At 36.0% G+C, this 16563-nt stretch overlaps 1 protein-coding gene across 1 annotated transcript in view; it reads left to right on the forward strand.

Annotated features, from left to right (window-relative positions):
* Positions 1 to 16563, forward strand: part of FCHO2 (FCH and mu domain containing endocytic adaptor 2) — a 123522-nt gene that overhangs the window by 46616 nt on the left and 60343 nt on the right. The window contains 3 exon segments of the mRNA XM_045495220.1: positions 2498 to 2602; positions 6303 to 6401; positions 7459 to 7555. Of these exon segments, the coding sequence (XP_045351176.1) occupies positions 2498 to 2602; positions 6303 to 6401; positions 7459 to 7555 (301 nt within the window).

Consider the following 16563-nt stretch of genomic DNA (forward strand, 5'->3'; position numbering starts at 1 on the left):
GTGGAGAACTAAGTACAACTATTAGATACAATAACCATAAAATTTACAATGATATATCTTCCTACTGGTATTACTTTTAGAAATCATAATAATAGCAAATACTGTTTATTTTGTAGATTTAACTATATGCCAGACCCTGTCCCACTCATTTTACATAAGTTACATTTCATCACTGCCAAAGCTTTAAAAACTAGGTGGTATTCTTCCCATTTTAGGAATGAGAGAACTATATAAAGCTCCAAGACAGAGTCTTCTGGCTCCAAAACCAGTTTTCTGTATGCTACAAGATAAAGTGGCATCCTATATTATTTATTTAAGAATGCAGGAAAGCATGGAGCATCTGTCTTTAATATAATGTATGATGCCATAATTTAAGGAGTATACATTGGGCCCTTTTTAAATTTTTTTTTTTTCAACGTTTATTTATTTTTAGGACAGAGAGAGACAGAGCATGAACGGGGGAGGGGCAGAGAGAGAGGGAGACACAGAATCAGAAACAGGCTCCAGGCTCTGAGCCATCAGCCCAGAGCCTGACGCGGGGCTCGAACTCACGGACCGCGAGATCGTGACCTGGCTGAAGTCGGACACTTAACCGACTGCGCCACCCAGGCGCATTGGGCCCTTTTTAGAGAGTAGGACTGTTTACATCTCTTGGCAGTCCCAAACCTCCAGGTAAACTTTCTGTTTCTAATCCTTATTCTTGAACATAGTAGGAGATAATTTCATATTGATTCAGATTAGCTTCATACAAATTCCATGTTTTCCAGCTTTGCTTAGCCCTCAGTGGCTCTTAGTAATACTTGTACTCATCTAGTTATTACCTGTTGTATCTTCCACAACCCTGGTTTGAATTTGTTTGTTTGTTTGTTTTCTTAAAGCTCTCAGCCGTATCCTACTCTACTTTTCCCCGCTCTTTTTTTTTTTTTTTGAAAAAATTTTTAAAAATTTTATTTAGAGAGAGCGTGCCAATGGGGGAGAGGAACAGCAGGAGAGAGAGAGTCTTAAGCAGGCTCCGTACTCAGTGCAGAGCCCGATGCAGGGCTTGATCCCATAACCCTGGGATCATGACCTGAGCTGAAATCAAGAGTCAGACGCTCAACAGAATGAGCCAACCAGGTGCCTCAGTTCCTCCTCTTAACAGACAATCTCTTAATTCATCAAGAAAATTCATCAAGATATTTCTATCTTGAAATCCTTATCTTCTCCTTTTTTGATCTTCTCCCAAACTTCCCATATCCAAATTGATCAGTCCTTTGAGAATGGTTGTTTCTTGATAGCCATATGTCTGCTCCACCCTACAAGTTATACATAATCTTTCTTTTTCCTGAATGTCTGTCTTCTATAGCATTTATCTTTACTTCTGTGGCTTTGTTGCTTTCTACTGATTTCTAGGTAAAAATAGGTTCTACTACTTTTATGAAGTCCTTGAGGAAAAGATCCCTGTGTAATTTATCTTCATATTCTTCACTAATATTTAATATATCAAGTTTTTATTGAGTAAGTAACTTTGATAAAACTAGAGCTATAATAATGTAATAACAACTTTTTAGAAATAGAAATCTTAAGGGGTGTCTGGGTGGCTCAGTCCGTTAAGCATCCATCTCTTTTTTTTTTTTTCAATGTTTATTTATTTTTGGGACAGAGACAGAGCATGAACGGGGGAGGGGCAGAGAGAGAGGGAGACACAGAATTGGAAACAGGCTCCAGGCTCTGAGCCATCAGCCCAGAGCCTGACGCGGGGCTCGAACTCACGGACCGCGAGATGGTGACCTGGCTGAAGTCGGACGCTTAACCGACTGCGCCACCCAGGCGCCCCAAGCATCCATCTCTTGATTTTGTCTCAGGTCATGATCTCACAGTTTGTGAGATTGAGCCTCATGTCAGGCTCCATGCTGGACCTGGAGCCTGCTTAAGATTCTCTCTCTCCCTCTGCCCCCCCACCCCCCCTCAAAAAAATAGAAATCTTGAAAAATGGGCAGTGATTAAAAACAAGTTTGTAGATTTGTTAGAGCATAATGGAAACTGAGAAACAAAGAAAATTGATTTTCTCAACTTTTGAGCTATGTTTTTAGTTATTAATTAGACATTAGATGGGATATGTGTGTATTGTGGGAGGAAGGAAGACTCACAGGTGTGGAAGAGTCAAGCATATTCTGATGGTATTGTCACATTTTGTTCATTGAATTCTTATTAACACATTAGAATGTGGTTATATGATCTTACCCTAAGTTATGTAATAAGAGTATTTTAACTTTTCAAAGCCCATTCTGTCAGACAGAAAGGAGAATCAGTGTTTAATTTCTGTGTTATTCTGTGACTAAACAAAAAATATTGCCAATGAGGACTTGAAAAAAGGTATTAAAGTTATTTTATGTCCTATTGAACTCACCATAGGCCTCACCCCTTAAAATGCATTTAAATAGTTATTTCATATGAACTTACATCAGGAAAGAAAACAGGTCATTGTATAGTTAAAAATGTTTTTGTTTTATTACAGGCAGCTGTTAAATCTAAGAAAGCTACAGATACCTATAAACTTTATGTGGAAAAATATGCATTAGCGAAAGCTGATTTTGAACAGAAAATGACAGAAACAGCTCAGGTTGGTATTTTTAAGCTTTAAATCTAAAACAGGATATTTCATTTACTGATATAAATAAATGATTTTTGTGCCATATAATTTTCTAGTATTAGAAATGTTAAAATACACAATCTGTATGTTTTTTTAATGCTGTTTTAAAGATACACATCTTATTTTGGAGATCGAGGACCAATGATTATGGCAATTATGCAATAATTATGACATGATAAGGGGTTATTCAGATACAGCAGAAAAGGCTGTTTACAGAGAACTGGGGAAAGTGAGGAAATTGGTAGATGATGAAGACAGTGCTGATTGTTAGCCTCATGTATGAATTTTAAAATTGACTTCTGCTTAAGAGAACTGGAAATGATTCACCGCTGAGAATATAGCCGTTAACAAAAGAATCAAGAATCCCTGCTCTCATAGAACTTCCATTTTAGTTGAGGAAAACAGACCATTAAAAAAAAAGTCTCCCATAAACTTGGGATAATTTATACCCTATTCGATGTTCTTAGAACCTTAATTAAAAGCCTAGGTTTAAGATGGGCGCCTTTTATGAATCATACCTAAAACTTCTATTCCCACTCTCTCGTACTCTTTTCTTGTTTTGTTTTGCTCCTAAGCACTTTGTCAGGATAGGCTGGGTATGCTGAGATGACAAAAACCCACATCTCAGTGCTTACAGTGGCAAGGGTTTATTTGTTATGTTCTTACTCATCATGGGCTGGTGGTAGCTGTTCTGTGTCTTCTTCACTCTGGTATTGAAGCTGGTGAGCTTTTTTTTTAAATGTAGTTTTTATTTTTTATTTTTGTTTATTATTTTGAGAGTGAGCAAACAAGTGGGGGAGGGGCAGAGAGAGAGGGAGATGGAATCTCAAGCAGACTTCATGCTGTCAGCATAGAGCCAGATGTGGGGCTTGAACCCATGAACCATGAAATCATGACCTGAGCCGAAATCCAAAGTCAGATGCTTAATTGACTGAACCACCCAGGCGCCCCAAGGAACCTCTTCTTAGAACGTTATTCTTAGTCATCATATTTGAATGTAGTGAAGCACACTAGTTCTTCTACCTATATTTTTTTTATTGTTCATCTTCCTCCACTAAAGGATAAGTTCTATGGTAAAAGGGATTGATTTATTATTTCCTTAGCATTTAGAATACTTCCCAGTGCTTGGTAGGCCTTCAGTAAGTGTGAAGAAGGACTTTATATTAATCTGCCTTTTTGGATTCTAGGGAGTCTTCCTGCTTGGAGAGATGATTGATAGACATATCAGAAATCAAAAGACTTTCATGCTTGTGTGCAGGCATATGTGCATCTGTCTTGCGATATTGTAGGCACTGTGCTAATTGCTGGTGTATACGGTATATATGTAAACGAAACGAGTAACTCCCTGCTCTGGGTGGAGTGTACAATATAGAGGAGGGAGGCAAACATTAAATACATGGTTAAATATAAAGTTACGAGCTATTATACCTATTACAAGGAAAAGAAGGATTCTATGAGATAGAATAATAGGAGCAACCTAATTTGGATTTGGGAGTTAGGAAAGGCCTTTTTGGAGAAGTGGGATTTAAAACTGAGACTTGAATGAGTAAAGGGATGTATTCCAGGGCATGAGTGTTCCAGGCATTGGGGACCCATGGGTATAAGACCCAGAAGTATGAAAGAGCTGTCACATTGTAGAAAGCAAAGAGTGCTTAATAAAACTAAGTGAAGAGAGATAGTGGTAAGAAGTGAGGTTAAAGAGATAGGCAAGGAGCAGGCTCTAGTAGGGTTTACGTTTCCTTATAGAAAGGAGTCCCATTGCTGCATTACTCTGAGTTTAGTAGTCACTAATTCTGAGCCGTTGCGATATTTAGCACATTCCCCACCCACTAAAAAAAAAAAACCAGCACAATATCTAAATGTGAATCATACTTTTGAGTTTTTGTGTGACGTCAAGATATTTTTAAGTCATTAAGGATATGTCTTATTCAGTGTAGCTGAGAAGGTGGCATACTTTTCTTGCAATTAGAGATTATCCATATGAAACTCGTGGATGTTTGACGTAGGTTTTCTGGATTTGGGTCTGTCTTAAGGAGAAAATTTCTGATTAATTGCAGAATATTAAGCTCAGGGCAAATTCTTAGAATATGAACATAAACAAGAATCATGCTTCTGCTGAATATTCCTTACTTCCTAAGAGAGTAATTCAGTTTTGAAATACTGTAATTCTCATTGATTTGGTCAGAATTAGTCAAGATAAGACATTTTAACTCTGCCATTTTTATGAATAAACTTGATTTAAGTTTGTGAATTTGGGTTGCCTTATTGCCAAAACTATAATTTCGCCATTATTGATTCTTTTTAGAGAAGTTCAGACCCTTTATATGTATGATCATTTGGCTTAGTGATTTTCTGGTCCTATGACTCACTGCTGAAGAAAATTTTATATTAAATATAGGGTAAGGGAATTTAATTTGCTAAACTAACCAGAGAAAAATGACATGGCATTTAGGCCTATTTCTTAGAACTGATTTAATTTGGCAAAACACACACACACACACACACACACACACACACACAAACCCACAAAAAAACAAGGGTAATCAGGTTTGTGCAGTAGAAATGACAAATATATTTTGTTTGAAGAAAGCTAGTTCAGCATTTCCCAAATCCTGTTTTGAGGATTATTATTGTTCTTTGAGATATTAATAGATATTAAGAGAAGAAGAAAAACAAAAAGGGTTGTGTGGTCAAAGAAATTTAGAAAACACTGGGTTAAGCAAAATGAAAACATGTTTTATTTCAGTATTTCTCGGGGTTTTTAATCTGTGTGTTGGAAGCCAAGTCTAGCCAAGTTTTCTTCCTGGGGAATAAATACTCAGAATGACCCGGGGAATTTTTCCAAACAACATTTTCATCTTTTTGCACTTCCCTTCTGTGGGTAGTTGTAGAAAATCTATGTGTTCTGTAGTTTAAAAACATTTTCCAGGTGATTGGATATATCCCCACCTTCAGTTTAGAACTGCTGAGATCGAGTATACAGGCTTTTCCACATTTCTTTGACCATGAATTACTTCTTTTGAAGGCTACATGTTAACATTTCAAGGATTAAAAACATACTGTTAGAGTCTTTGGGTTAGATTGTAAAGTCTTCAGAAGTAGACGGTAGTTTTTGCTCTGTCACCTAATTGCTCTTTGGTTTGAAACACTTCTACCTTGGCTTGGCTGTTGTGACACTTCTCATTTAGGTCTCCTTCTAATTTTCTGACCATGATTTTAGATTTTAATTTGTGGTATCTTCAAAATCAAGTTCATATGTGCCTGAGAAATGACATAACAAAAAATTAACATAATAAAAAGTTAAACATTTCATTATGTTTACTAGACCCATTTGTCTAGAAGTATTGTTAAACATTATGTAATAATGGTAACTCACTAAATTTGGTTAGCTCTATTAAGATGACTTAAAAGGTGTTTTGATTTCAGGGTCAGTTGGTAGAGCATGTGACTCTTGATCTTGGGGTTGTGGGGTCATGAGTTCAGTCAAGCCCCACATTGGGTATAGAGAGTACTTAAAAAAATAAATTATATAAAAAAAGTTCTTTGATTTCAGAGAGAGTGTATATTTCTTTTATGTGTGTGTATATATATATGTGTGTGTGTGTGTGTGTGTGTGTGTGTGTGTGTGTGTGTGTGTGTATATATATAACTTTTCATATTTGTTACCCAGAAATTTCAAGATATTGAAGAAGCTCATGTCATTCACATAAAGGAAATTATAGAATCCTTGTCAAATGCTATAAAGGAAATTCATTTGCAAATAGGCCAGGTAAGTTTTTCCTTTTGTTGAACAGATTCATGAAAATTTTATGTTCATATAGGACTCTTTAAAAAATGCAAAACTCAATATGATACTGACTTATTGCATATAAAGAATATGTACTTACATGTGTTAAATATAAAATAAAATGGATTTTTGATTGGCTACCAAGGATGATAATTCAAATTAATTGTTAAAATTAATTATAGCTCTGGGGCACCTGGGCAGCTCAGTTGGTTGAGTGTCCTACTTTGGCTTAGGTCATGATCTCATGATTCATGAATTTGAGCCCTGCATCGGGCTCTCACAAAGCCTGCTTAAGATCCTGTCCCTCTCTGTTTGCCCCTTCCCTGTTCGCGCTCTCTCTTTCAGAAATATGTAAACATTAAAAAAGATTAACTGTAGCTCAGTCTTTTACATTAAAACTCTGAAGTTACCAGTTTAAAAAAAATTTTTTTTTTTAGGTTTTGCTGTTTTATAATTTAGAGCAGCAATAAATTATAGAACTTGTGCTTAGAAATTTTCTAAAAATAGGGATGCCTGTCTGGCTCAGTTGGGGGAGTATTCGGTTCTTAATCTCAGGGTTGTGATTTTAAGGACCAAATTGGGTGTAGAGATTACTTAAGAAAATCTTTAAGAAAAAAATTTTTTTTCCAAAAATATGAAAGCAGTTTAATGATGACAGTTTGGAGTGCATTGAAATAGGGAAGGATGAAGTCTGTTATTTTTTATTAAAGATCTAAAAATTATTAGAGATCTGTATAAGTTTTAGTCTTAGGAATTATGTGTCTAAAACATTCAAAGATGAGAACAGGAAACTCCCTGGACTTCTAAGGTTGGGAGGCTATATCTTGAGGGATTCATGTAAACAGTGGTTGGTACCCACGGGTTTACTAACACTGTGAGGTAAAAGAGCATGCTAGGTAAATGAAAGTTCTCAATGGCTTTGGATCGAAAAAAAACACATATTTTGGTGTAATGAATATTAATTTCTTTGTGGAAGTTTTGTCTGAAGTATAGTAAGAATTTTTAGTGGAAAAAAAATTTCTTTATTTCATTTTAATAGGTCCATGAAGAATTTATAAATAACATGGCTAACACTACAGTTGAAAGCTTGATACAAAAATTTGCTGAGTCAAAAGGCACTGGGAAGGAAAGACCTGGTAAGATAATAAAACTCTGTAAGGAAATGTATTCAAATTTCCCATCTAGGAACAAATATATTTGCTTTTGAATTCCCAGCCTGCAAAATGTAGCTTGCAAGGTATCTAAAAATATGTGTAGAATATTAGATAGCATTTGTTTTGTGTCTGATAATATATTAAGTTGATATTTTTATTCTGGTCTTTAGTGGTTAATAATTTAATATTAAAATGGTTATTATAACCTTTAGTAAATTAATATGCTGCAGTTTATTTGCATTTTTCAAAGAGTAACAGCTTATTTTTATTTTTTATTTTTAATTAAAGTTTTTTGAGTATCATGGTCATTGACACATAATGTTAGTTTCAGGTATGCAGCATGGTGATTCACCTTCTTTATGGTTTTTGCTGTGCTCACCACAAGCATAGCTACCATCTATTGCCATACAATGCTATTACAATATCATTGTCTATTTTCTCTATGAACAGAAGGCCATCTTAGTAAGAGGACAAATAGGAGAGAATATTGAGCCCTCAGAGCATTGAGACCAACAGAAAACCTTTTGTAAAATGTAATAGCTTTAAAAATTTTCTTATTGACATACATGTTCAACAAATGTATTTGTAGCTGCTAAAAGTATTTCAGACAGTGTTTTAGACATTGAGGTTATATCCCTGAACAAATGAATACAGGAATTCTGGTTTTTGTCTTATGAATGAATAATTATAGTATCCTGAATCTTACTTTTAATAAGCATTAACGTTATGATATGTCACATGTAGTCAGTAGCCCATTCTCTTGCCCTGCTCAGCATAGAGTCTTCCAGATTTCTTGATTTTGTTTATTAGTTACCATACCATGTTCTTGTAAGATATTTGTTTTACTCTATAGGTAAAAATAATTCAATCTACTAAAGAAAATGTGGCTTGGAATTCAGGAGAATGGATAAGTGATTTGTAGGGAAGTCTGGGAGCTGGTATTCTTTAGTGCATTTACCAGAATTAAGGCTTGTAACCTAAATCTTCTTCACTTTTTCTTTTACATTTTATTAACTTTGAAATCATTGGTCCACATATGTTAGTATTTTCCCCTTCATACCTTCTTTTCATGCTTCTCTACCTACCTGATCAATTGCAGCAGATTTCTAAATACTGGCACAGTAGACATTTCTGCTCAAATCCTTTTTACATGCATTACTCATAAATCTTTGACTTTTCATTATAGACAGAATGAAATTTAGACTCCGGATTTAGATTCAGAGCTTTTCAGGATCTGGCCCTGACTAGTCTTTAGTCTTTTTTACCTTTATTACCCTCCACTGCTGTCAGCTGGAACTGCTTTCTGTTTCCTATACATGTCCCTTTTCCCCTTGGTGCTTTAGTTGTCCTTATGTTCTTATTCTAGGAAATGCTATATCCTACTTCTTTCCTGTCTTTCCCCGTATCTTTCCATTTATTTGTCGAGTGAATGAACTCTTAAAGACCCAGGATATTTGCTACTTCCTCCATCGAAAGTGCCATAGAACTTTAACTGTACTTTTTTTCCTCCTTTTTTTTGGCATTGTTGTCTACCTTAAATTTTAGTAATTGTGCAAATGTGAAGAAAAGCTCTATATTTGATTCATCTGTTTATCTTGTTTATGTGTAATAGTACATTTTTGTTGAGTGAATGAACAAATGGACATATACTAGTAAAGGATGTTAAGGAGGTTGCAGGGAATGAATTTGCTGTTAGAAAAGTCTTGGTGAGGAATAGTAAATAATGGTTAAAATGTAGTGCCTTACTCTCTGCCATGTACCGAGCCAAACACTTTGCAGGAAAACTTTGATCTTTAGCAACTGTTGAAGTGGGTACTATTATTCTCATTTTAAAGATGAGGGAAATGTTGAGAGGTTAAATGATTTGTCTAAGCTAGTACATGGTAGAGCTGATACTAAAATACCAGAATTCTTGACCCCAGGGCCCATGCTTTGGAGAAAATAGACTAGAACTGAGCACGTTTACAAATATAAAGAGAATGAGGATGTTGAGACATATAACTACAGAAAAGTATGAAACTATAAAATTCTTTATAAAGAGATTAAATTAGAGGGAAGATCAGTTAAGAGAGGTTAAAAACAATTGGAGAACAAATACAGTTTTTATATAGAACATTTAGAAGTATTGATAGATAAAAGCAAAGATGTATTGGCTGGTTAAAAGTGCCTTAGAACACTAAACAAGATTGGTAAATTGTACTATTATCAGTATCCTGTTTGCGATGTTACATTGTAGTTTTGCAAAATGTTATCATGACAGGAAATTGGGCAAAGTATACCAGGAGTCTCCCTTTAACTGTTTTTGTTTTGTTTTTTTTTAACAACTGTATGTGAATCTGCAATTATCTCAGTAAAAATTTCAGTTATTTTCTTATCTGTGATATAGCGCAGTACTTAGCCCTGTAGTTTGTGGTGGTTCTTTACCAGCAGCGAGATTTTTAAGCCTTATTGCCGTCATCTGTAAAGTAGGGATTATAATAGTATTTGCTTCATGAGGTTGTTGTGAGCGAGGGTTACATAAGATAATGTAACATTTGTTGAGTACTTAATAAATGTTACGTTAAAAAATTAATACATTTCTGATTAGTGTGTGGCTACTAATGAATATTGTTTCCTTTTAAATTTAAATTTTCTGGTCTTAAGATATACTATGACATGTAGAAAATTCCTATGTAGCTAAAGTGTAGGAGGTAAAACAGAGGCCACATCATGGTGATGACATGGGCTTTCCTAGGAATAATCACTAAGTCCAGAGTTAGGTGACAGTTCTAGGGTTGACAGTGACTATAAATGACTAACTTTCAAAAAAGTGGTCCTAGAGCTAACTATAAAAAAAAAAAAAAAAAAAGAATGGTGTCGGAGTGGAGTGGATGAGATAAATATTACTTCTCTAGTTGGCTTGCTATGGGTGACTAGTCACAGCTCTTTCTGTGTATTTGTGCAGCTTACGGGCACCTGAACAAATGAGCCTGGGGGCCCATTGCAATGATAAAAATTTTGTGTTTCTCAGAAAAATAGTGTACTCAAAAAATTTGCATGTGATTGTATGGAATTCATAGATATCTGTGAGATGTATTCTAACCTTGAATTGTATATACTGCTGATTGTTGTTAACATTTTATTTTTCCTGTTTTGTAAGGGCCCCCTCTGGTGGATGAATTCCTTCTTAAACTAGTTTTTGTCCTATGTGATATATTATTTTAAAAAGAAAACAAGAGGCCCAGTTTTGTAAAAATTTTGTATATCTAAAAATTAACCTGTTATTGTTGTGCTGAAAAATGACCTTTTTTTCCTTTAGCAGTTACCTGTTCAAAGATACAACCTCTAACTTTGTGTCCAATTATCCTATGTAAATCAGCACTGAGAGCATTACAACTTTTTCACCATTCATTGAGACTATTTTATACTACTTATTATATGAAGTGGCTTTTTTTGTCATTACCTTTTTAAAAATTAAGATATGATCGACATATAGTATTATTTTTAGATGTGCAACATAATGATTTGATATATGTATATAAGAAACGATTACCAAATAAGTTTAGTTAGCATCCACCCCTTGTGATGAGAACTTTTAAGAACTCTTTCTTAGTGGCTTTCAAATATATGGCATAGTGTTGTTAACTATAGTCATCATGCTGTGTATTACATTTCCAGGACTTACTTATCTTATAAGTAGAAGTTTGTACCTTTTGCCATCTTTAACCATTTCACCTACCCTTCACTCCCAACCCCTACCTTTGGCAACCACCAATCTTTTATTTGTATTTATGAGTTTGGTTTTCTTTAGATTCCACATATAAGTGAGGGCACGTAGTATTTGTCTTTTTCTGACTTATTTCATTCAGCATAATATCCTCAAGGTCCATTCATGTTGTTGCAGATGGCAGGGTTTCTTTCTTTCTTTTAATGGCTGAATAATATTCCATTGTATATATACAACACATTTTCTTTATCCATTCATTCATCAGTGGACACTTAGGTTGTTACCCCATCTTGGTTATTGTAAATAAGGCTGCAGTGAACTTGGGCATGTAGATATCTTTTTGAGATAGTGATTTTGTTTTCTTCAGATAAATATCCAGAAGTGGAATTGCTGGATCATATGGTAGTTGTATTTTTAAATTTTTGAGGAACCTCTATACTCTTACTATCATTACTTTTTGAGTGTTATACTGCTTGACTTTTCTGGAATTGGAGTCACCACTGTAAGCAGATGCTTTGAATATCAAAGCACCTGTGGTCTGAAAGGGTTATGAATAAACAGGTGTTTTCTAACTGTGAATATCTTTCTGTGTTCAAATAACATCCTAGTATTCCTGTCAATTCTCATGTATTTTAATTGCCAAAGGAGATTATAACCATATTTGGAGTTCCCTGTTTTACAGTCATTCTGCTGATTTTGCTGTATACTTTTTATAATTCATAAAAGTTAAGTTTCTTTTTATAAGAAACAAAAGGATAAATAACCTAAAAAGTTGGTAGGCCAGTATATAATATGTTTAAATAAAACTTAGCTGTATTTTAATTATATGATAATATAGGTTTATAGCTTTCATTTGAGGACTTCCAGGGATTATACTGTGTTTAAAGATAAAAATATGAAAATCTTGAGAAAGGTACACATGAAAAACAATCAGCCACAAAGGAAAAAGGAAAACTAAGATTCTTATGGTCATACTGCCTAAATGAAATTGATTGGATATTTGGAAATTTTTAGCTTCTACATTATGTGTATTATTTTATTTTTTATTTTATTTTTAAAATTTTTTAATGTTTTTATTTATTTTTGAAGGAGAGACAGAGCATGAGCAGGGGAGGAGCAGAGAGAGAGAGGGAGACATAGAATTTGAAGCAGGCTCCAGGCTCTTAAGCTGTCAGCACAGAGCCCGATGCGGGGCTCAAACTCATGAGCTGTGAGATCATGACCTGAGCTGAAGTCAGACGCTTAACTGACTGAGCCACCCAGGCGCCCCTATGTGTATTATTTTGAAGTGTAGGGTAAAACAAATAATTTTTTAAAAATCTAAAATCATGTTTCTAGAGCTTTCAAGGATTTGGAATAATGTCAAATGCACAAATAGAGCTTCCTACCACTCCTCCCTACCAAAGTTTGTTTTTTTGTTTTTTTGTTTTTTTTTTGAATCAGAGAAGAAACCCTAGTGTCAAAAGCAAAATTTAAAAAGCCGAGAAGAGACATAGACTCATAAACTACACCAGCTGTGATTTCTTGGTTTTTCTATTTGATAGCAAAAGCAACTGACCTTTCAGGATGATGATTAGGGAAGAGGATAATGTAGATTAGCACAAATAGAAAGTAAAAGAGGAGAGCTCTCCAAAAAAGTAACAAAGAAAAGGTTATACGTGAAGAAGTACAGCTTTACCTGTTGTATCCTAGTCACTCAGTTGCAGTGACATAAAACTCAGCCCTATGGGATGTACATGGAACCTGATACTGCTCCTCTTCTATATTTTTTAGAGCAAGAATCAGCAAACTATGGCCATTGAGTCAAGTTTAGCTCTGCTTATTTTTAAGTTGGGTTATAGCAGCTTGTAGAGGCCTACAAGCAAAGACTGGGTTTACAGTTTTAATTAATTAATGTTTATTTATTTTTGAGAGAGAGACAGAGCACGAGTGGGGGAGGGACAGAGAGAGAGGAGAATCTGAAGCAGGCTGAGCTGTCACCGCAGAACCCGACGTGGGCTCGAATCCATGAACTGTGAAATTATGACCTGAACTGAAGTCGATGCTTAACTGACTAAGCCACCCAGGTGCCCCTGGGTTTACATTTTTTAACGATTGGGGGAAAAAAAATCAAAAGAAAAGTAGCATTTTATGATACACAAAAATTAGAAAATTCAGATGTCATTGTTGATGCAAGTTGTTTTGAACAGTCATGTTTACTTATGTATTGTCTATAGTACTTTTTGTACCACAGGAGCAGAGGTCAGTAGTTGTGACAGGACTTAGGGCCCACAAAATCTAATATGTTTACTGTTTTACTCTTTACAGAACTGTTAGAAAATATACTTCCTGGGTAGTATAGTAGCGGGTATGTCATATAGTTCATGAGAATTGTGTGTCCCACGATAGTATGTAATCTTTCTTCAAAAGCTGGTTCTGCTCTTCTTCGGTTCAGAAAAAATTTATTCTGACACCCTGCCCTAACTACATCTGCAGTCATATCACAGCATAGTAACTGATTCTCATAATAATAATCCTAAATTACGAAGTAAAAATTAAGCTGTTTTGAGCAGGCTTTGTCTAAGGACAACTTATTCCATTAATTTGAAGTAGCCGTTAAAAATGTTAAATGTATAACACAGCAGAATAGAGGTAAAAAAGTAAAGTAAGCTGATTATAATTTTTACATGTGCATAATAACAAGAACAGAGTTTTAGCTTTTTCTGCAGTATGTAAAAGAAGCTAACTTAAACCAGTTTGAACTAAAAGGAGATTAGAAAGAAACAGTTATCCCAAGGATCCAAAATCAGGAGTGTAGCCAGGCTGCAGAGGGAAACTCAAACCTGTAGTAATACTAGGAATAAGTTTTCCTTCATTTGATCTATTTCTACTGCTTTATTATTATTATTATTATTATTATTATTATTATTATTATTGCACAATGGTTTCTTTGCTTTTCCAGGCATAGGACATAAGGTGACCTCTCTGTAATTTCTAGGTATTTTTACTGGTTCTTTAATTGAAGCCACAGCTCAGAATTAACCCAGGTTTTGTTCTCTTTACAAATTTCTCGGAGAAAGAATCTGGTCCAGGTAATCTTTCTAATCTAGTCATTTCTGACTAGATCACGTAGTATAAACAGGCTTCTTCACCACTGGTGGTGAAGAGGGAAGTTCCCAGCGAAAAGAGATTTAGTGAATTGGGTATAATCACGTAAGGTTTTATCAGTATCACAGAGGGTGAAAAAATGACTCAATCTGGAAGTATAGAGGTAGTGTCAGATTTTGGATGTAGGTGATTATACGTCAATGTTTAAGATTCTTTGTTTGGAGAACTAAATGAAATTTTGGACTTTGAAGTTTTACAGTGATTGAAATTTCATAGTGAAAAACCTGCTTTTTTCATTTTTAAATTTTTTTTTTCAACGTTTATTTATTTTTGGGACAGAGAGAGACAGAGCATGAACGGGGGAGGGGCAGAGAGAGAGGGAGACACAGAATCAGAAACAGGCTCCAGGCTCTGAGCCATCAGCCCAGAGCCTGACGCAGGGCTCGAACTCACGGACCGCGAGATCGTGACCTGGCTGAAGTCGGACGCTTAACCGACTGCGCCACCCAGGCGCCCCTGCTTTTTTCATTTAAGAGCATGGTTCCTAAGTTTGCCTCATCACTGATTCTCAAGCCTTGGATATATATAAGAATCAGCAGTAGAAATTTTATTCTCTTTCCCTTTCATTTCTCTTCATTTCTCTTCCCTTCTCTTCTTCCTCCATTCCTTCCTTCCTCTCTCTCTCCCTCCCTTTCTCTTTCTTTCTCCCTCTCTTTTACTCTCTCTTCCCTTCTTCCCCCTCCCTGCCTCTCTATCTCTTTTCTAAAAAATGTACAGACAGTTCCCTGTCCCAGAAATTCTGACTGCAGTGGTCTAGGGTGGTTCCTCAGTACCACTATATTTTAAAACTCCTCATCTGAGTCTTAGGTACAGCCATTGTTCAGTAACTAGAGCATTTTATCACTGGATGCTTGTTATAAATGCAGGATCTCAAACTCTACCCTAGGCCTACCGAAATAGAATCTGCATTTTTTGTATTTGTTTAGCTTTAAGAATCTGCATTTAAAAAATTATTTAAGTAATCTCTACTGCCCAATGTGAGGCTTGAACTGAGATCAAGAGTAGCATGCTCTTCTTACAGAGCCAGCCAGGCACCCCTTTAAGAATCTGCATTTTAATAAGATTCTAGTGTGAGAAATAAGCCCACTGACCCGGTCAAAGGAGTGATGGAGACTTGGAGCACAGTGAAACTAGGCTTTACTCAACGTCCTTGCAAGAGCGGGTGTCTGATGGGCAGTTACAGCAGGCAGTTTATCTCATAGTATGGAAGTCCTTCCCCTGATTGCTCATTGACTGAGTACTAAGAGGTTACAGCCTTACCAGGAGGTTGCCTTTGCTCATGTAAGGGAAAAAGTAGTCTGATTGGAACAAATGTACATTCCTTGAGGTGACACAGAGACTTCAGTTCTTTGGCGCATGCTTATTGCAAAGCCTGCAAAAAATAAGCCTGCGAAATGGAGAGGGGAGGAAGAACCAGGAAGTGATGTGTCTTAGGGTTTGGTACTCCATCATGGTAAGGGGGCTTCGTACATATTTCCAATAGGTTATAAACCCATTGTTAATTAGCACAGCTTTTGTTTGGTTTTCCTGAAAATGAACCATCTCACTTCTCACACCTAGGCAGTTTGTATGTAGAGTAAAATGGTATGTAGAGTAAAAAATTGTATGTAGAGTAGAATTAGTGAGTATCTGGCAGTGGACCCAGGAGTTCCCTAAGAGTGTGGTTCTCCAAGTATGATCCCAGGACCATCTGCAGTCACCTGAGAGTTTGTGAAAAATGCACATTCCTGAGCACCAACCTAGACCTTCTGTATAGGACACTCTGGGGCTGGGGCCCAGTGATTTGTGGTTTAATGAGCTCTCCAGATGATTCTTCAAAAAAAATTTTTTTTAACGTTTATTCATTCTTGAGAGACAGAGAGACAGAGTATGCGTGGGGGAGGGCAGAGAGAGAGAGAGAGAGGGAGACACAGAATCCAAAACAGGCTCTAGGCTCTGAGCTGTCAGCACAGAGCCCAATGCAGGGCTTGAACTCATGAACTGTGAGATCATGACCTGAGCTCAAGTCTGATGCTTAACGCACTGAGCCACACAGGCGCCCCTCTCCAGATGATTCTTAAGCAGGAAGCATTGCACTAGGAGATTCAGCTAGGCACTGGGATTTGGAACCATTGGATTGAGAGAGTTCTATCTTCAA

The sequence above is a fragment of the Leopardus geoffroyi genome, chromosome A1, assembly GCF_018350155.1.
Source record: "Leopardus geoffroyi isolate Oge1 chromosome A1, O.geoffroyi_Oge1_pat1.0, whole genome shotgun sequence".
NCBI classification, from domain to species: Eukaryota; Metazoa; Chordata; class Mammalia; order Carnivora; family Felidae; genus Leopardus; species Leopardus geoffroyi.